The following is a 22,929-nucleotide window of genomic DNA, read 5'->3' on the forward strand; positions in this document are numbered from 1 at the left end:
CTCACTTCCTTCTGTCCGCTGTACACATCACTTTCTATCTCGGGGTGCGGTGTTTATTCTTCTGTAGTTATGATTGTGACAGTTGATCATTTGTTAGTGGCTTTTCAAATACGTACAGGAAAACAGTTGTCTATTAGTCACAACATCAATAGTTCTGTATTGTTGTTCCTATTATACTTATTTTTCATTATTGTTTTGTTGTATCTTTTTTGTCTACTCTAACTCCATATGAATTCACCTAAATCTTGGGTATAAATACCCTCAGGGAGAGTCTTGTTTCTATAGCATGCTACCCCAAGATCAATGTTTCTCCCACGCACCTCTTAAATAAACCACCATACCTGCTGGCTATCCTCTATATGAGCTTATGGAGGTGTGTCACCATGTGGAGAAACCAGTAAAGCCAGCTTATCCACGGTGAACCCAATAGCACAAGATCAGTCGAGATGGGGACAGAAATCCTACAACACGTGTTATTATATCAGACAATAAACATCAGTAAAAACACTTTGTATTATATAACTGATGTGGTACTATATATATATATATATATATATATATATATATATATATATATATATATATATATATATATACACATATAAAGAGCATCTACTAGACCTTAATGATCTAGCTAAACACATATCTAAATATCTGATTATTTTAACAAGACCATAAATATTAAACCAAAACAAGGATATAAGGCAAAGTATTGTAATATAGGACCTGTAACATCACAATAGTTCTGTAATATGGCACAAAAGTTATCTTAGTCAAACATTGGTGATGTCAGAGGTCTTTGTAATTTAATTGTATAATTCATTTACTTAGAACAAGACCTCTAGTATTCATTCGGGCATAAAATGGCGAAATAAGGTTACCAATAAATATGTTCAATCCATGACCCAGGACCATTTAATGCTTTTGATTTTTTTTTAAAACTTTTTATAATTTAATTTTAAATGCATATTCCTGCAACCCTCAAAAGCTCAGCAACATTTGAATGTATTGTTCTAAATAGTTTACATTCCTTGTAAACACAGCAGCTATACATTTAGTGGTTTCATTTATGATTTATCCAGCAGCTGACTACAGAAAGTTCTATTAAATAATATTTCCTTTCTTATTCTTGTCGGGACAAACAGTGTAGCTGAGCCTTGGGCTAAAGATCACCCCTAATGATTTTCTCCAAAATACATCAAAATGCCATTTTATTGTTGAAGAAGAGACTATGGCTGTGGAGACTTCACAGGAGAGGATTTGCAGTGAGTGTGTGCTTCTGAAAGAAGATAAAAAGGTTTATACATGAGACCCGATGAGCCCTTTTAACGCTTCACCCTGAGGGGCATAATGTTAACTGAAACCAAGAGGATTATAGACTGCTCATTCTCTGTGCTGCTGTCTTAGGTCCTGAAATTGTTTGTTCTTTGGGAATCGGTGATGAAAGGATTTCAAAGTGACACTAAAGCCCCTGAATTCTCTGTTTATTACCAGACAGACAAAAAAGGGAAAAACTATTACCGAGATATTCATTGTATGTTTCACCTTACTACAAACAGTATTTGTTGAGGTGAATAGGTTTTAGAGGATGTGAACTTGTGATCGCACTCTGAATGTATTTATTTTTTGTCTATGACTAATCAGCAGCTTTGTTTTTTGTTTTTTTAGACTTGGCTTTTGGAAAGCCACACATTTGCACTTAACTAAAATCTTGCTGGCTCGCTATGTATTACATATGTAGTTGCCACTCTAAGGGTAAAAGGATAAAATCCACAGTAAAGTTTGGATACATTCTCAACCTATGTATCAAACCATGGAGGCCTTTAAAGGAATTGGAGATTATGGCAGAAATCAGGGCCAGGCCTAGACCAAATGTCACCACAGTCCCCTCTGGTATCCCCTACCATGCATTTGAAGACCACAACATCATGGTACAGCCTTAAATTATTATGTATACAACAATGAAACATTCACAACATCTATTTACATTCATATTAGGTTTTTTTTAGCTATGACTTTCCATTATTTACACTACTGTTTAAAGGGTTGAAGTCACTTAGAAATGTCATTAGTTTTGAAAGAAAAGCACATTTTGTCCACTTAAATAACATGATATAGATCAGAAATACAGTGTAGATGATGTTGATGTTGTAAGTGACTATTGTAGCTGGAAACAGCTGATTTTTTAATGTAATATCTTCATACAGTAGGCGTACAGAGGTCCTTTGTCAACAACCATCACTCCTGTGTTACAGTGCTGTGTTTGCTTATCCAATTTTAGGTTTAAAAGGCTAATTAATTATTAAAAAGGCATTTTGCAATTTGTTAGCACAGATAGAAATGTCCTTATTTTCCATGAAAACAGCTAAGTGACCCCAAACTTATAAACAGTAGTGTATATGCACACAGGGGGCTATTCACTAAATGTAACCACAACTCTCTCTTAAGTGAATAAACCCCCGTATTTCTGGGGTACCACCCTGTAGCTATTATTGTGCACTATCAGGGCCGGCCCTACAATGGAGCCGACTGGGGCAATTTTAAACTTCGCCCCAGGCGGCGTTAAGTCTTCGGCCGGCCCTGTGCACTGTGTTGTATGAATCCTTGGTACCTGTGCACAGGGTCACGTGATGTTACAGGACTATGCATGAACCATACATACAGTTCTTTTGTGGAAAGGTACGTGTTGTTTTTGGTTGCCAGTGAAAGGGCACAATACCCTTGGCAAAAACAAGACTCAGAGGGGCATCTGGATGCAACTCACCCACCCCAGACAGCTGCTTGGGAAGCTTGGCAGGAGAACCGGTCCAGGCAGAAATTCAGAAGATCATTCATATTGAATCTGATATGAAAGATCCTATAATGGTTGACATGTCGAAAGATCTTTGTAGTCCATTAATTGTGCTACTCTCACATCATTGAAAGCTTTCTAAAATCAAAAGAATACTTGCTTTGTTTTTTGTTTTTAAACCAAGTCAGCATATATAAAGGTAACCAGAAAGAGGATAGGGTCAAGGTTCAAGTAAGGTCAGACAGAGGAATTGAGTACTGGGTGAATGAAGCATAGATGTTATCGCTATTTCTGTTTTGTAACATGATGAATGTTTGGTTTGTGCTGTGGTTAAACAGTCTATAGGAAGGTGGCTACCACCACCGTAAATATTGGCCTGGGCCTAAACTCAAAGCCCTTCCCCCAGCTTCTTGACTTTCACTCCTCAGTCAGCTGCCAGCAGTGAGTGATCTCCAGGTTTAAGGTTAATAACACAGTGGGGGATGTGCTGTAATTAAGAGCCTTGTTAATGGAGTCCTTGCGTGACTGCGTCTCATTTACCTGGGATGGGGGCAGGGTGCCATTCTCCCTGTACCGCTGAGGGAGTCCGTTTGGAATGGCAGGTAGACAGTTTTGCAGTTAATTGTCCATCTAGCATTTAGTTGATATGTTTTATAACACAATAAAACATAATAAAGGAAGCACATCTGCAAAACCCCAAACCTGATCCCAGCTCACTCTAAGTTTTCATAACTAGCATTTACAGCTTGATTAAAACAAATATGTAGTCTAGCATTGTATGATGCTTTAAGAGATAAACATTCTTATACATCCGCAAAATGCTAAATCCTCCATTATACTACAAAGAAAGGATAATAATAATAATAATCCCACTAAAGTAGCCCACCATTGGATGCAGAAATAATTTAGTGGGATTATTATTATTGAGTAGCTAGGAGCAATTGTCCCGAGGCCAGTCCTAATTCTTCTAACAGGGCCAACCCGCCTGTGGAGGTGAAGCTTATTAGGGGTCACGTAACAGAATGTAAAGTTACCCTATGGTTAGAAGCATGCATTATATATTATACTATATATATATATATATATATATATATATATAGTACTTTTTTATTTGTGCCAGTAGATTCCTTAGTACTACTATGAAAACAGAGAATACTAAATTACCAACAACATTACAATTGTCAATATAGAACTTGCTTTACCAGGGACACCTCACCCTATTGGAACCCACATTTCAGAGAGTATGAAAAATCTAAGTGGTTTAGATCCAACAGCAAAAAAAAGAAATGGAGAAAAGTATTCTTGTCTGGGGTGCCGGTTGTGATCCTGGTACAGATGTATCGTGGTCGCTCACGTATAGCTGCTTGCCTATCTTCCTCTCTGTCCTTTTTCCAAGTGTTGTTTGAACATGAAACAGTGTTTACTGAAAATATATCAGCCACAGAGACAAGACAAAATGTCTAAGAGCTCACAACAACAGTATTTTATGGATCATCTGATGACATCATCATCTGTCTGAACTGAATAAATGATCTGATTTTCTACTGTTACAAGTCTCATGAGTGCGTGCTTGTTATGGATTATTATTTATTAGTTGCGCTGCACCCAGGTGTTAAGAACCTCCATATGAAGCTTTAGTTATGGCTCATTCAGAATGTAGTTCAGTTTTGGGCCCTATGGTATTTTATGCTGCTTCGGGGTACTTTTGCCGCAGGACAGGACAAGGCTGTTGCAAAACAAATAACATTTTATTTATCTTATTGCAGGTAACCAATGTCTTTGAGTTGCTTCCAAAAAGAAACAAAAGTGTATTTCACTAACAAAGAAACCACAATATTCAATATAGCAGGGTGTGTACCTCCTCCACTTGTTGGTTCAATCATCAGAGATGCCCTCGGCTCCCACAGCCCACCAAGCATCACATTGGTGATATCATATCGTGACATGCACAGAACCTGAGATCAGTAACATTTTCAATCCCTAAATGTATTTATTTTACTTATTATGAGATTTGTATCTTTTCCTGCGTTACTGTATGAGGCAGTCTAAAATTTGCTTTGCCCCCAACCGTACTAGTAACTTGGTGTGATACATTTTCTTTTCTAGAAATACCATGCATGTCTCTGTTTATTGGGTACATTGATTCATTTATAATATACAAAGACACAAGGCCTTGGACATAAAGGTACAGCACGAAAAGCTGAGGTCAACAGAATATAATAAAAGCAAACAAAGTGAATATGGACTGCACTCAGTGATAATAATATGGTTAATTACAAGAAAGAAATGTCTATCTAGGCCACTTATAATAACAGGCAGGTCAATTTAGGTAGTTAAGGTTTTATTAGGTATTTTTGCAGGCCACATAGCTAATCTACTTTTTAAATTTAATATAAAAGCAACTGTTTCTATCATGATCTATCATTTTATAGAGATTTTCATCAGATGTTACAGTAACAAGAAAGCTCTACAGAATTTACATATCTATGTGAACCACACAAATAAGGATGGCCACGGATGACACATCTACCTATCTACCTATGCGGTTGTGTCTTCCCATGGTTGGCCGGTCTTCCCCTTCTCAAAACTAGCATTTTCATGTGTTCTCTGGTGTAAGTCACTAATGGGCACTCATTGATGTCCTGTGTCCATCGTTGATCCTCTAGATTGTAAGCTTGTTTGAGCAGGGTCCTCCTCACCTGTTGTCTCTATTAGTCAATTTGTTATATACTACTTGTTATGTCCTGTCTACCCATTGTACAGCGCTACGGAATTTGATGGCGCTATATAAAAAACAATAAATAATAATAATTGCTCTCAGCTGATGTGCAGGAAGACTGCTTTGCATGTATGTATATGTGTTTCTGTGTGTGTATATATATATATATATATATAGTGTGTGAGCATGTAAGTGGGGTGAGATGGAGTGTGTAATTTGTGTGTTTACATATGTTGTATGTTGGAAGCGGGGGCAAGGGGCAATGATGGCACAGACTAGCTGTTGAAGTTGGGGGCTCTGTGGTTTCTAGTTACGCCCCTGTCCCTGAGAGTCCATGTTGTTTGAAAAAGATTCAAGTCTAACTATTATTAAACATGTGTCCTAACTTGTTGCAGACCAGTAGTCAGGTACTCACTGAGGTTACACTTCTATCTAGAATGTGGAAGCAAAGCAAAGAATAGAAGTAAGCAGATGATCTTGTAAACAATCCGAAGTTGGCAGTGTGGGTGAGTTAATCAAGAACAGATCCTAGAAGGCCAGGCACCACTGGAGAAAATCTGTAGCAGACCAACTAGCAAAAATACGAGCAATGACTGTTGAGTTTGAAAGGAATATATACTCATGATTTATTTGAAACAGATGTAAGCAGTAATATTAAAGGACATCGAGTAAAAAAAAAGTCCCACAAGTTAGTGGTAAACCTTGATATTGAGACCTGCATATATACATATATGATTCATTCTTTTCATGGGGTAGGCTGGGAACTAAAGAACCAGCATAAGGTCAAACAGTTAATGAAACCAAGATTCTTTTAAGTGAGCTTCCACGGCCAAGATCAAATAAGGCAACTGTATGGAGCACTTTTTCAAGTTGTGCAGTGCTAAATGTGGGGGATTTTAATGAAAGTGAAAGAAAGAATGATGAAAATAACTGTTCACTTAGGATAACGTGAGCCAAGGGCCTGCTTTCTGACTCATACATTATAATTTGATTTGATATATACTGTCAAACATTGTATCCGTTCAGTGTCACTTCAAATGTAATACATTTCTCTTTGTTTCTTGCTTAATCCGTTGAGTGCTGGGGGTCGGGCACATTTTTTTCCTCTTAGGAATGGATAGTTTTCAGGGTTTTGCTATAGTTACATTACGGTGCTGACAAAGGTATTGACATTTTACACTTTAGTTAGGGAGACCTACATCTCTTTTATTCAAGATAATTTAAGCTGTTCACAGTTTAAGGCAAACCATGCACCATAATGACAGTACTGTTTGCATTGCTTCATCTTGGGCTTTGTTTGTAAACTGGGGATTTGCCTAGGCCCCACCACCTACATGGCCCCCACTATCTGGATAGATCATAGTATGATGAGCAAGGAAGTTTGGTGCATCACTAGATGGGCACTGTTAAGAAATGCACCAAGGGGATTTTTCCCTGTTTTCACTGCACTAGAAAAGACTGAAAATTACACCAAGCCAAGTAGCTAAGCAATATGTCTGCCTACGCATGAAAACGATTGGCTCAAAAGTAAGGCTTGAGGAGGACATCTGTCCTACAGTTACTGTCAAGAGCTTCTTGCTAGATCAGGGAAACTCAAACAAGGATTCTCAACTGCTACGGAACAAATGTACTACTACTTGGTCTGAAAGCTTGTGTCCAGACCTAAGGTGTATATTTGGTCATGCGAAAGGGAATCTTTAATGATAAAAGGGGTCCTAGGCTAGTATCTGCAGGAAGGCACATAAAGTGGCAGATAGCAAACAAAAAAATGTGACTCCAGGGTTAATTTATCCACATCTACCCTGAAACGCTTGCAATCATATTTTTGGAGAACAGAATGCTATATCAACTAACTTCTTGTGTTCTTCTGACCGAGGTGTCTCTCCCTTTTGCTCTCTGTGAAAGAGAGAACAGTGCATGCACAAGTCAATGAATGAGGAGCTATCTATAACAATTTGAATGATACTTGAAAAGAAACCCATTGTACTTCGTATATGAGCCCCTTCTGTAGGTATTCATACATACGTTGTAAAGCTTTCTTGGGTGTGGTTTCACATACCTTTTCTCACTGTGTCTTTAAAATGCATTATATGCACTCTATAAATTAAAAAATAATAACAGTAATTATGATAATAAATATTGCCCATCCGCTTAAGAAGATAAATTATAGGGAGCTCACTTTCAATTTCAATTTAGGTCAGACTGGATTGGCAGTTCCTTCACAGGAATTAGATGTCAGCACATTGGCCCTTGTACAAATGATAAGCTCCTTTGCGTGTCAAGCAGAAAGTTGTGTCACCGCTACTATCACATTGCATGCTGCAGTGTCATTTAAAATGTTTGCGAGTGTGTGCAAAGTGGATAATTGTACATTTGTCAACAGGATATTGTTTAGGCTTATTGCCTGTAAACAGCACACACCTCTGAGCTGTCCCTTCTGCTGTTTGGTACCTGATAGACATTTTAACTATTTGGGTACCAGACAGGTTAACACACACACCTGTCGCTTATTAATTTACAATTGTCTCTAGCGGCCAGAAGCAATATGTATTGCGGAGGGATTGTGACACTGGGTGTAAGAATTTTACTCTATTAAAAATGATTTTAATCCGTGTAAATGTTTTTGTATCTGCATTTCACACTTATGATGTAGAAGAGGTGTAGTTGCCCCTATCTGTTTATGAGGGGCCATATTGTCCTGCCATATTGATATTCTTGCCTGTTTCTTGCTCAAAGTTGCCAAGCATTGGACTGCATATTTGACTGTGAATTTCCTTCCATCGTCCTCTTTTATAACCGTGCCAGTATAAACGTATATATTTTGTTTTATATACCTTAGAGATGCACATTCCAAAAGTAGTCTTAATATCGCAACAGCTACTGGAAAGTTCCATAGGTTACATATAGGACACTCAATGTATGCAATACCATCCAATTCTAGTGCAATCAATTCAAATCACTTTCCAACTTTTACTTTATTTCATTTATGGCAGCACTGCTGCTTAATTTAAACGAGCATTAACATTAAGTACATGTTACAAAACTGCTTAAAGGTGTTATATAAGGTCTTCTTACCATAGCAACTGATGGAACAGCCATACTTGCTAGGCCTTTTAGCTTGTTGCTATGGTAATAAGACCACTTTTTAAAGGTTTGCATGGGAATATTATTCATAAATAACTGTATTCATTACCATACCTGGGAAGTCTCTGGGTTTTGCCCGGAGATTCTGTGTGAATCGTCGGTTCTCTGGTTTTCTTCTGTCAGGGAACTAAATCTCTGGGTGGCTGGAACAGCGTCTAGGCATGCCCACTCCCGCTAAATTCCCCCACATGCAATTTAAGGTGTTTGGGGCTATCCATGCCCATGTACAAAAATAGCCCTACCCTTCAACCAGCCAATCAGTGGCAAGAATAGTCAGACCGTGATGCAGGAGGTCAGCTACTGCAGGGCTGCCTCTTCTGTGTCACACAGGGGCTTTAATTTTTTTTGCTTTAAAAGGCATTCCTTTATGGTGAGGGTGGCAGAGACGTTAAACTTTACCGACTCTGCCCTTCACTGGTACAACAGAGGCCCCTGCAACCTCTGCATTTCAGGGGGCTTCTCCTCCTTGAGTCCTGCAAACCGCTGGGAGGGAGAGCTGCAGTTCCTCAGTGCCAGCATGCTGAGTCTGAGCGCCGGCATAAGATGTCATTTCCCGGCGCTCAGACATAGACAGCATGTGAGGACTGCGAGGGAGCCCAAGCGCTCTCACCACCCGGTGGACAACAAAGGTAGGAAAGGGGGCAGTGTGTGTATGCGTAAGTAACCTGCTCATGCACACTATGGAGCACTCCATGCTGTTTGTCTTTAAAATGCGGTGTTGACTAGGTTCTTTCAAAAAAACGTTCTGAAGAGAAAGCTCAGCTCAGGATGCATATGGACTGTATACCCTAGGGGGGTTCGGCTCAGGAAAAATGTATAAATTAGCTGACTCTGCAGGACCCCACAACATATTCACAACATCCACTGCAATTGTCAAAGCGGCAAATGAAAAAAAGACCATTGTTATTATTTATTGATTTATATAGCGCCATCATATTACGCAGCACTGTGCAACAAGTAAACAGATCAGCAAGGAGAGCATTACATAGGCATTTTGTAACATGCATGTTTATATATATATATATATATATATATCTTTACAGTAACTAACTTCTATCTTTCCTTCTGCCTTCTGTCCTATATACACTGTGGGTTTATTTTAAACCATGAATATCTCTACTTTAACTTGCATTTTTAATATATATTTTATATGTGTATATTGTACTGGTGCAGACAATCCAGTAGAAGTGAGCAGAATTCTGCATAGCCCCAAATACCAGGCTACCTTAAACAGTTAAGAAGCTGCAGAAAGTGCTGTGCAGTCCAGTGCTGCACTATCTCTTTAAATCCTCCCATTGCGTGACTGACCCAGGAAAGTTTGGCAAGTTTTGTCCTGAGAGTTAAACCATCTCCCAGTCCCCTTGTCACGCAATGTCCCGAACACATTGACCTCTCCCCTCTCCCATTGCCAGCACCTGGAGGCAACCCATCCCCTCCCCCACCCCAGCAGACTTTTCCAATGCACTAGAGAGACACAGCCCTTGGGTCCTGTCATAGCTACTCGAAATATGTCTTACAATGTAATGTATAGATTTATATGAAACACACACACATATAAATTATATACTTTGCATTACATTTAAGGAGCACCTGCAGATTCTGCAGCTCTAATATACAGATAGATATTTATTAGTGGACATGTGTGTGCTTTATGGAGGTGTGTGTATTACTTAAAATATAATAAAAAAAAATAAACAACTGATTCTGATAGCATACAATATAAAAGTATGCAATAGGTGTAAATTCACAGAATCAAATATCTATCAGTATAATGAATGTTATTTTTACTCTAGTCTATCAGGTTAGGTTTTGGAACCTTCTAGTACAGGCATCAGTGCTATCATATATTTAGATGCTGTGTTTGTGCAGCATATTAATATGAATGGGATACAAAGGGTGGGATATGTTACATGTGTTACCCCAATAATATTGATAAAAACGCGACCAGCAGGTAACATATACACATACTTTACCAGCAGGTTATATATATATATATATATATATATATATTGTGTGTAACTGCCAGCAGTTATATATGTGTGTGTGTGTGTGTGTGTATATATATATTCTCTTAAATTTTTTACCATTGTTAAATACGTAATACAAGTATACATTGATATTTATAACTGATCTATTAATCGGGTCACCAAGCATTTTATTATCTCCTATGCAATCTTTGCCCTCTTTTTCTTGGGTTTACATTACATGTATGTCTGTGTGTATTTCTTAGAAGTGTGTTTTATTATATGCCCTTTATTACACAGGTAAGGTGTGTTGGCGTTCTGTTATTGGATTTTATCATGTGCATGTTTATCTCTGTATTACGTCATGTGAGCGTATGATAGTTGATGGTGTGTTATTGTATATTCTATATTATTAAATGAAATATGCATTTGTTTATCCTGCGTATTACTTCATGTATAATTATGCTAATGTATTTTATTATACTTTGTATCTCTGTATTACACGACGTGAGCTTGTGCTAGCCTATATGTGTATTTATTAATATGTTTTAGTGAGCATTTTTCTCCCTTATTGCTATAATTTGAAATGTACGTTTTCACCCTCAAAAAAGACAGATATTTAGATGATAGATAGATAAAGATTTAGATGATTGATGATGGATAGATATATATCTAAATAGATAGATAGGTATTTAGATGATTGATGGTAGATAGATAGCCCCTTGCTCCTTTGTCATTGTCAGGCCTGTCCCCTGGTGTCCTTTGCTGGGGGTGGATCGCTTGCATTCCCTGTTCCGTGGCAGTTGCCAAAGTACATGTTACCTATCTAGTGCAGTCACGCAATGCTCTCTCACGCACACCCATCAATAACTTCCTCTGCTCCCGTGTTAGTAGAAGCGAAGTCTTGTATTCATTCCCTTAAGGCTTCTCCTCCCCCATACACACATATACTTTTCTTCCCAAGACCACCCCCAACTACTTCTCTCCTTCTTAGGTTCTCCCTCCCCCCTCCTACTCCAAAGAATCCCCCATTCAGACTCCTCTCCAGGCGCTGCTGGAACTTCAGCCAAACTCCACAGACTTCTCACGCAATCCGGCCAATCTTTAACCCGCATGTCACAGGTGCCGCTTCCACAACAGGGTCCCCTGCTAAACGTTAACCACCCACAACGCAGGGACACGGGGCCTCATCGATCGCAGGATTACAGCAACTGCCTCTATGATAAGAACTAAGAAATCAGCCTCACACACCGTCCTCTGCTGTGCTCGGTGCTGTACTCTCCGTGTTAACCGTGCAGAACTCTACCCGGCAATCAGAAGTTCATAGAACATTGCACCATCTCAAAATACAATACGTACTCTTAATGTGAAAACACATAAGACACCGGTCCTTATTAACTGAACTTCGGTCTGAAGCACTAATGTCAAGTGGATCCGCAGGATCTTGCCCCATTCACATATATATTTATGTGACCCCATCCATATGTATGTCACCCCCAAACAAGGTTCCAGATTGTGTGCCAGTAAAGTGAGACTAGCACCTCAATAGTCCACATTTATGCACTGATTCACTTTAGGTTGGGAATGCTGTTATTTGCTGATGGTCATCATTCGAGAGATAATGCTGATTTCTTAACTATGAAAAACATAACAAGTGTTAATATAATATATACATAATAATATACCGTATTTTCTATATGTATTAAGGGAATTTGTTATATATAATTATAAATATATATATTTTAACCTAAAATTTTATTTTCTTTATTTAATTAAAAGAACGCAATAATGTACTTTTGTAGGCTACTTTGTCTAAATCTAACTCGACGTCTGTTCTATGATTGTCAGTGCTGCAAACATCGTTACGCAATTTCATGATCTCTTGGGATTATTGTCGCAAATTATTAGATGTTATTTTTGTCTTAAAACAAATTATCAAATGCAGGACAAAATTTCGTTATGAGACATAAAGTTGTGATAACTTTCGCAGAAGAAACGCCCGTAAAAGTATTGCATGCGATGTTCTCTTATAAACAAATGAAGAATTACTGACAAACTCACCTCTAATATGTACTTTTTTCGTTAAAACAGAATTTCTATATTCTATAGGATTTTGTATTTGTTTCTAATAAAACAGTACAATTTAAATTACAGAAACATACACATTTGCTTTGGATCTAATATTCAAAAGATGATGTACGAAATCGATTTAAAAACCTTTGGGGTTGTTTTTCATTTAATAAAGCAAAACAAGTTACACCAAATAATTTGTTTAAAAAAAACCCAACAAATATTTTTATATTGTATCAGTATAAAAATTATGTATTAAAGGAATTTGTCACATTTCTGCTTTTTTAAAATTAATTATTCTTTATTGGGTTTTTTGTTTGTTTTTACTTGATAGCATTCTTTATTCGTTATTACTGAATTTGGATATGTAAGAATTCGCCACATCAAAAGATTAGGTGCACACCCAATATATATATTAAGATTACAATTACCGTATAATACGAGATCTGAAAAAATATAATATAAAAAAAAAACCTGAAACATAAGTTATGAAATTGTCATCTGGTAGATTTAATAAATATAATTAGGCAAACATTAAGTATGTGTGAGTTTATTCTGTATATTACACAAGCAGTTCTAATTGTATTCTGCATGCAATGCTATCCAGAACTATAGATTAGGTGAAAAAGAGAATAAATGTGGCACTCTATTCATTTATACAAAAACAAGTTACAAAATGTCGTACCAAATAAGCAGATAGGGCAGCTGCTTAGGGCCCCCACTGGCCTGAGGCCCCCCCCCCAAAGATTGTGGCAAGGGTAGGAAGCCCCTTAAATTTATATTGTTGTATTGCGATGTGAACTTTGTGTAGTATTGCGTGCCTATATGTTTATGTAAAAATATAGGAAAACATACCTGAGATGGGGGCCCCTGTAAATATTTTGGCTTAGTGCCCCTAAAATTGTTCCTGAGTGTGACAACCCAACATAAATAAAATGATTTGGCAACCTTGTGGCAAGTATGTTAATACAGAGTACACAACATGATTAAGTAAAAAATAATAAAGCAGAAAATTACACAATAAAGTAGTAAAACGTAAAAGTGTTAAGTGTTCTGATATTAAGGTAAATTAGTAGGAATGCACATTTAGTTTTGAAGGTGGGGAATGTACCCTGATTTTATTGAATGGGTTATGATCCCTTGATATTATATAGGGAGTAGTATACCCTAGTATTACATTGTATTAATAAAATTGATAATATCAATTATATTGATACAAAAGGATAGATATTACCCTTGGTGGTGCATCATGAGGTATAACTCCCCGACATTATTATGCTTTACTATTGTAAGATAACATATTTCCAGGTGCTATATAGTAAGGTATGGATCATAAATTACCAGGGCATATATTTCCTCCTGGTGAGGTATGTACCCCAATATTGGAGGCATTATATGGCCATTTAAGTACATTATTATTATCATATGAGAGATCTGTACTCTAACAGTGTGAAATATGCTCCCTGATCATACAGTGGGGATGGTGCTGCCTAGATTTGGGTCGGTACGTGTGTGTTTAATACAGGGAGAGGTAAGTGTCTGTGCTGCTGATGGGACAGATGTGCCGGTATATCCTGAGCATATAGGAGAGGTAAGTTATGAATGAATGTAATAAGAACACACGCAGCTTTTATTTTGTTCAAACTCTTAAACCTCCCCGGGCTACAGGATGCGGCGCGCTTATCTCTCTAATTCGATCTAGCTCCGTTTAATTAATGATTTCTAGGAGGGTCCGTGTTCTTCACGCAACTAGTTGCACGCGTGCCAATTATTTGGGGTTTGGAGCGACTTGGCTGCCGTTCAGCTGCACTTTGGTCATGTGACAAGAAGCCTTGTCCAATGAGGTGTGATGGAGGCGTATATAAGGACGTGCAGCCAGCACACACACTATGGTACTTTTCTAGGGACAGGAGAACACTGACCTGCAACTCTCAGCCATACAAAGCAGCGCTTCACTGACCTGGAACCTTAGCCAAGGTAAGGGTTTTATTCACTTACTGGGTGCTAAGGGAATTCAGCCTGTTACTACTGTACATTTTTAAACAGCTGGAAAACATAGTAAAATATATATTTTTTTATTGTGTGGAATCAGATGTTTGCCCATGATGCAGAATTTATATTTGATATTAGATATAACAATCACAAAATGCAACATGTAAATGTATCTTTTACATACAGAATTGTATTTAATGAAATGAAGAGGATATATATATATATATATATATATATATATATATATATATATATATATATATATATTAGTAAACAGTCTTTACAGGGTCACTCTCTGTGGCTGCATGAACTTTGCATTATACAGCTTCTGGGAGTACAAACTAGATGTGGTTGGCCATTCGTAATTTATAGTTCATAAATGTGGTGGGATCCGAACAACCAACTGTTTAGTGAACAAACTCCTATGAAAATTGGTGTAGGGAAATTGTGAGTACCAAAGGTGGGAGATATTTCAGTAAATAACCTGTGCCGGTAGTATATGTTAGGTAATGCTTATATACAATGCAGATGTAGCTTTCAGCATAAGAAAATTGACCATAAAATACAAAGAGCCAACCCTGACTTCTCTCAGAGAGGAGGATCATTGGCTTCTCTAAGATGATTAAGAGTTTTGCTCATAGAAAGGTTTGCTCATAGAAACACAGTAATTCAGACTAAAAAAAAGATACAAGTTCAACCTTGATGTAAATCCATAGAAGAAAAAAACATAAACCAGGAATAGTTAAACTAAAGACAAATAAAGGGAGTCTTATAAATGAAGATAACGACTTAGGTTGTTGATATAGACTACCTACATTTCAGTAAGGCATTCTACACTGTCCCCATAGAACACTTAAATTGCAGTCTTTGTGTGTTGAATAGATGTATAATGATTGAGTGATGAGCGGGAGAAGGCTGTTATTAATGGTGTATATTCAGAGGAAGGACTTGTTACCAGTGGGGTATCTCGGGGATCTGTACTGGGACCAGTACTCTTTAATATATTTATTAGTGATATTGCAGGAGGTCTTAATGGTAAGGGTCGTCTTTTTGGAGATGACCTTATGGGTGGGACAATCAAATGACCTAAGTAAATTAGAAAAATGGTCACGACTGTAGCAGCTGCAGTTTAATATGGATAAATGTAAAAATCCCAAGGTAGCATATAGCATTGGGGACATTTTTCTATCAGTGAAAAGCAAGAGAGTGACTGACTAAGAGTAATTATTTCTGATGACTAAAAGATAAGCAGACAACGCATTAAAGTGTCAGAGGGGGTTAGAAAACAGGGTGCTGTTTGTAGGTTGTACTTAAAGGGATTTAATAAAGTAGAAGACACAAGCTTACTTGAAAGGAGGAGCAACATTAGAACAAGAGGTCATAGTCTAAAACTATAGGGAGTTCTACTTTACTGAGAGGGTAGTAGATAAATGGAACAGTCTCCCAGCAGAAAAGAAACTAGAACAGGAGCCTGTTCACCAAGATTAAGCCCTAAACTGTGCTTAGTTAATGATCGACTCGCATTGTCACCACATTCATGCCCATACATTATAAAGTGCTAAAGAAGTTTTATGCTAAAGTGGATATGGTCAGCTCCCCGCTAGGTAGTGTATGTAAGACACTAACTGTCCTTAATCGGCTTAGTATCATCATAGGCTGGCTGGACCATTACAGGAAGGGTTGGAGCAGCAACATTAACACTGTTTTTCCTAGGCTCTGTAGGTGGACAATAAGTGCATCTCAAATAAACATTTAAAAGATCTGAAATTCAAATTTGCTGAGATCTACTTTGAATATACTTTAAATTATGAGACAACTTACATTAAAGATGCTGTTCCACTTAAACAACCAATTAGTCACGCTCAGTAGTATGTCATGCAAATACACCTTATATAATGAACAGTATAATTTGGAAACTGTACCAGTTTGTAAATCTCACTTGTATGTTTTACTTTATCTTTTCAGAAAAATGGCGAACTTCCTTAGTTCCATCCCTGAGATTATAGGCAAAGCCTCTACCACACAGCTACTTGTTGCATTAGTGACCTTTGCAGTTATCTACTTACTCCTTAAGTCTTTTAAGCGGAAGATCCCACTAGGAACAAAGAGTGTGCCAGGCCCAATGCCCTACCCACTTATTGGCAACCTCCTGCAGTTGAGCGAGAATCCCCATCTTAGTCTGACCAAGATGAGCGAGACCTATGGAGATGTTTTGCAGATCCAAATAGGCACAAAGCCTGTGCTGGTCCTAAGTGGTCTGGAAACCCTAAAACAAGCTTTGCTGAAGCAGGGTGATGTTTTTGCTGGACGCCCAGACCTCTTCACCTTTCGCTTGATTGGTGATGGGCAAAGTCTCACATTCAGCAGTGATTCAGGAGAAGTGTGGAGAGCTCGTCGCAGGTTAGCAACCAATGCCCTCAAAACATTTGCCTCCTCATCCTCGTCCTCGTCCTCTGGCACATGCCTGGTGGAAGAGCACATTGCCAAAGAAAGTGAATATCTAATAAAGAAGTTCCAGGAGTTAATAGAAGAAAAGGGAGAGTTTGATCCCTATAGGTATGTGGTTGTTTCTGTAGCCAATGTCATCTGTGGCATGTGCTTTGGAAAACGCTACAATCACGATGATGAAGAATTCCTGAGTGTGGTGAATCTGACAGATGAGTTTGGAGCAGCAGCTGCCTCTGGAAATCCTGCTGATTTCATCCCTATACTCCAGTATCTGCCTAGTCGCAGCATGAAAGCCTTTGTGGATATAAACAAGAAGTTTATGGCCTTCATAAGTAAGATTGTGCTGGAACACTACAAAACTTTTGACAAGGTGAGACCTACATGAATATCTACTACCAATGTTGACACAAACTGTTGCGTGTTAATGAGCAGTTGGTCTAAGACAGGCAGGTGATAATGCTGACTTATTAAAGATTCTGGACCTGTATTATGCATTTGACACTTGGCTAAGCGTCTCCATATTGCAGCTTGGAGAATGCTACCCGCCTATGGGCTCTATTACCGTCTCTTTAAAGTATCATTGGGTTTGGTGATTATTTATATCATAACATTTTCCCGATAAACCATTCATATTCAAGACGTCTAATGACGCCTCAAAATAAATTGTTACCTTGTTAAACTACCTATAAGGCCACAGCATCTATTCTGAATTTTCTTGTAGATAAATGGGTATCCACTCGCCAATAGTGTATAATTATATAGCTTTCTAAATATAAGGATGACACCTAATCATTGTTTTTATTACTAAATGTTCTTTTTTCCTTTCCACCAGAATTGTGTCCGGGATATTACCGACTCTCTTATCTACCACTCCCAAGAAAAGAAAGTTGATGAAAACTCCAATGTTCAATTGACAGACCAGAAAATAGTGAATATTGTGAATGACCTCTTTGGAGCTGGTGAGTATTGGTTACATGTCTTTCATAAACTGATCAGCCAAAACACACCAATTATATATTTTTCCAACCTACTAAATAACACAAACCTTGATAACATTCAATAAGCCCTATAATTTAATTTCATTCTATTTGTTTCAGGATTTGATACAGTTACTACTGCCTTGTCGTGGAGTCTCATGTACCTTGTAGCCCACCCAGAAATCCAGGAGAAGATTCAGAATGAATTGGGTAAGCGCAGCGCCCCAAAAACAAATGTTTAAACAAGTAATGAAAATAAATTGTGTTATCATTGTAGATATAATCCCTAGGCTGTTTTTCATAAATTCAGAGGTCATATCAGTAGACCATATCCTCATTATAGGTAGATAATCTATGGACTGCTGATAAGTTAAACTGTTTGATTACAATGTGCAAACAACTGAATGGTTGTATGATCTCAAACCTTTCAGTTAAAAATTATTTACGTAGGCTTTTTTTCACCTGATACACATAAATTATGAACATAATTTGATGCGTGCTTACACTTGGTTGTCTTAATTCATCACTTAACAGATCAGGTAATCGGCAGGGAAAGGAAGCCCAGGTTATCAGACAGATCCCAGCTGCCTTACACGGAAGCCTTTATCTTGGAGATGTTCCGCCATTCCTCCTTCCTGCCCTTCACAATTCCTCACTGGTAAGTCCTATCAGTAGCGCAAATGCGGAACCATATCTAATAAGCATTTCATGGCCAGCAGCCATTTGCAAGGTATCTCAGAAGGTCTGATTAGTTTAAACTGAATTACTGTAGATGTTATACTATATATTATATACTGATTATCATATGTATGCATAACCTGTGCACTTGGATACAAGAGAATAAATTCTAGTTAAAAACAAATTTTATTAACTTTGTTGTATACTATACTGAGTGTTCATATTTCATTGTGTTGTAGAATAACATTTTGTCTTTTTATTTCAGCACAACTTCAGATACTGTGTTGAATGGATATTTCATCCCTAAGGGAATATGTGTGTTGATCAACCAGTGGCAAGTCAATCATGACCCGTAAGTACACAAAGAGCACCTTCGTGCTAAAAGCTCCTTATGCAATAATGTTACAGAACGTATTACAGAATTACGGACACAATAATACATTTATTTATACACCAGCACATTCCGTAGCGCTGTTACAATCGGTGGATAATTTAAAGTCCCACACAATGACAAGCTGGCACAAAAGAGGGCCCTGTCTTTGTGAGCTTACAATCTAGTCAGTGGTTGAGGGGGAAGTGAAGGAGTAAGAGGACTGCTTGGACGGGGATAAGTTGATTGGGCCTGGATGATCTGTTGAGGTTGATCGTTAAGAGGGTTTGAATAGGATGATGGCTGAGAGTGCTTGGAGGAAAGGTTGTACACTTCTTTAAAATGGTGGGTTTCGAAAGTTGCGTGTGAGGGAGAAAGTCTGTCGGAACGAGGCAGGGAATTCCACAGAAGGGGTGCAGCAAAATCACTTTGGAGCCCAGGACCATCACAGCTTATCTCAAACCCTCAAAGGTGGCTGTAATGTAATTTTGGGATAATTTAAGATTGAGTTCAATTTGTTGGCTGTTTTCCAGCGCTAATAAAATATTTATTTCAGGAAAATTTGGAATGACCCGTACAGCTTCAATCCAGATCGGTTCCTGATGGCAGATGGCACCTTGAACAAAAATGACATTGATAAAGTCATGGTTTTTGGACTAGGAAAGAGGAGATGCCTTGGTGAAGCCATTGGGAGAATGGAGGTCTTCCTTTTCCTCACAACTTTGCTTCAGCAGATGAAGTTCTTCAAGCAGGAAGGAGAGAAGCTGGACATGTCTGCAAAGTATGGACTAACCATGAAGCACAAACGGTGCCACTTAACTGCCAAGCTGCGCTTTCCGCTGGTGGCTTCTGGGTAGTGAATATAGAGGCAGATGCCTATTTGAAGAGCAGGTGTCTATTTGGACACCCATAAAACCTGGATGTATATCAGGCTGGGCCATTGTATTAAGGCTCCTTCCTCAGTGGTAGACTAAGTATATTATGTATGCAGTAACCTAATGTGAATGCTGAATTGACGCCTGAATTGAAACATTGCTGTAAATGATGTTCTAGAAGCTCTGTGAATGAACAACTAACCAGCAGAAATTCCCTATATATTACAGAGGGGAAAATGTTTTCTGACCAAACCTGCTTGGTGTTGATTGTTGTATGAAGGAAGCTGTTATAGCTATGAACTAAGCTAATGAACATTCAGCTGTTAGCAGAATTAGATGTATCTAGTTAACCCATTTATCCATAATAGCCAATATTATGATAATTGCTTAATTAAGCAGGAAATTAAATATTACTCAGCTAAATACGTAATTTTTGTGCTATGGGAATATGAAACGCTGGCAACCATCTAAATTATTAAAAGCAAGGGTTTTTTTCCCAGCAGTGTATTGAACATACAAAGCTTTCTGAGTTGTAGTTACACTATCAACTATAATGTGATGACCTCTAATAGTTATCCTGCTGCTCGGACTGGCCATACCAAACAGATGTGATATATGATATATTCTCTTCCTACACCCGTAGCATCTGACTTGATGAAACTACAGAGGCCGTGTGCTGGAAAGCCAAAAAAAGGCTTTACTAAAAATCTGCGTTGATCTGTTTTTATAGAAAATTCCGACCAGAGACAAGTGGCCAAGTAGACATGGGTCATGAGTCCAGTGGTTCATTTTCTTTTCTTCGCACTATTTGTAAGCCTGTTTTATGTGAATGAATGCTATATTTTTGTAATGACAAACCTAAAATACTATGATATATATATATATTTGTATAAAACTATAATCTCTGTGAGATAATAAACTATGAATGATTATGTTGGTCTTCTATTTGTATAAATTGTGTACATAAGCTCTTCAAAGCTGGGTATAGCAAACATGCCTCGAAATTGGCAAGTTAACCACTGTAATAAGCCTGGGGTGACAGAACTGGGAGTACTTTTGCTCAAATGAAACAATGCTCAGTTTTACAAACCTTAATGCGCCTGTGCTATAAAAGTAAGGGTTTTTTATATAGCATGTAAAATATATGAACATCAGGAAGGCTGGCAATGTATCAAATACCTTTACATAGCCTCCGTAGCATTTATAGATGACGGGGACCGTTCAATATAGTATTTAATACTGAAAAGTTCCTGACCAGAGATAATTAAGATGATATTAATGAAAACTAAAAGAACCCATTGCTAAATGGCATTTGATTTATTCTTCCACTTTTAAGGGCCAGTTACCAAAGGTGTCAGAACTGCAAACACCGCAAGTACCAGACATAATTATGCTCAAACTTTACTGCTAAACTGGAGAAACCCTGCGTGTTTCAAAGTCCTTTGTCCTTATATTTAACTAGTTAACTTGATCTGACCATCGGTTGTAAAATAGCAGTGCGTACTTGAGCTTACACTGTTTTGATCCGCTAAGAATGCTGTTTGGAACGAGTACATTTCCAGTGTGCAGACACCAAATGAAAGGGGCAAAAATCAATAAATGTTTTGGGTCCCCCTGCTGGAAATATTTGGGCACACAGTATTTTTTTTAAACTTGAAGCAGTTATATTATTATTTACTTGTATAGCGCCAACAATTTACGCAGGGCTTAATACAATACATATATTCAAGGGGTATGACAAGACGAAAAGTGACAAACCGATACATTAGGTGGCGAGGACCCTGCTCGCAAGCTTACAATATTGAGGATTTTGGTATTTGGAGTACAATGAAACGGATCAGATGCACAAACGTAAAATACAATCCAGCAGGAAACATTGATAACAATGCATTCACAAACTGTTTGACAAATATTTTCCTGAACAGCTGCTGTAAGAAAAAATGCATACTTTCAGAAAAAGTCCTACTCCTGGTATTAAAATGTATACATTGAGGAGACCTGTAGAGATCACTTGCTTCATGTAACTATTACCAACAGCACATGTAATATTGACACCTTATAGCATAGAATGTATGAAGGAGACACGTCCGTGCTTTAATAAAATTGAATGTGGATCAGCACATGAAGAGGATCAGGTTAGAAAGTAGCATGTAGATGAATCTTCAGTCTGTAGTTAGACTTGGTTGAATCCAGACAGAAACAAAAGTAAAATGACAGAGGGGCAAAATGTAATGATTCTGGACAATGTATGGTCTGATCACAAGAATTGGTGGAACACGCCTGCTAATGGATCAGTCTATTGGTGGCTACAGTGATAAGACTACTTTTTTAAATTTTGGATCAGAATGACATTTTGCAACTAGATGCACCATTAGAAACACAATGCTTAATACTGCTCAATGCAAAACCTTACCCTAGAATGGCTGGTGGGGAAATGGCTGCATGAAAACAGGTAGAATAACTCATATTTGTGACCTTTACAAAATACTATACCGTCCTATAAAACATGATCTAGATGACCAAGCATGTAATAGTACATCCTATGGTTTTTACACCAGATAGGATGTTTCTCCATTGGTATGCGGGAGATCAGGCTGTCATTAGACAGCCTGGGGTCTCCCCAGTCAGAAGCCAGCATATCTCTAGCTTCCTGCTGACTGAACCAATGTAACAGCATTCTATGCGACCGCAGGTAACATCCCAATACCTGAGAATGCCCAAACAGAAATTAGGACCTTCTCTGCCGGCAGTACCAGCCCTGACACCACTAGAAACAACATTGGAAGTAAGAAGGTTCCCAGAGGGTGTATCGAAGGCAATGATGCACCATGCCGTGGAAGCCGTGCTGAGCCTGCACAGCCTCCATGGTGTTAATGGGCTGTTTGGGGAGATCTCCCATGT

At 38.1% G+C, this 22,929-nt stretch overlaps 1 protein-coding gene across 1 annotated transcript; it reads left to right on the forward strand.

Annotated features, from left to right (window-relative positions):
- The first annotated feature begins 14,586 nt into the window (after nt 1-14,586).
- Nucleotides 14,587-20,960, forward strand: LOC128492083 (cytochrome P450 1A1). The gene is made up of 7 exons (XM_053464513.1): nt 14,587-14,665; nt 16,646-17,498; nt 17,961-18,087; nt 18,226-18,315; nt 18,640-18,763; nt 19,049-19,135; nt 19,710-20,960. Exons 2-7 carry the CDS (start codon nt 16,650-16,652, stop codon nt 20,008-20,010), a joined length of 1,578 nt encoding a protein of 525 aa, XP_053320488.1. The 5' UTR covers nt 14,587-14,665; nt 16,646-16,649; the 3' UTR covers nt 20,011-20,960.
- Nucleotides 20,961-22,929: the final 1,969 nt, after the last annotated feature.

Source organism: Spea bombifrons, chromosome 4 (genome assembly GCF_027358695.1).
Source record: "Spea bombifrons isolate aSpeBom1 chromosome 4, aSpeBom1.2.pri, whole genome shotgun sequence".
In the NCBI taxonomy this organism is placed as follows: domain Eukaryota; kingdom Metazoa; phylum Chordata; class Amphibia; order Anura; family Pelobatidae; genus Spea; species Spea bombifrons.

What these genes read in the sequence shown, in the direction of transcription:
- LOC128492083 (XM_053464513.1), top strand. Translation starts at nt 16,650, where the DNA reads ATGGCGAACTTCCTTAGTTCCATCCCTGAGATTATAGGCAAAGCCTCT. An exon ending in GAATGACCTCTTTGGAGCTG is followed by an intron (nt 18,088 to 18,225) that starts GTGAGTATTGGT and finishes TATTTGTTTCAG; the next exon opens with GATTTGATACAGTTACTACT. An exon ending in CCCTTCACAATTCCTCACTG is followed by an intron (nt 18,764 to 19,048) that starts GTAAGTCCTATC and finishes TTTTTATTTCAG; the next exon opens with CACAACTTCAGATACTGTGT.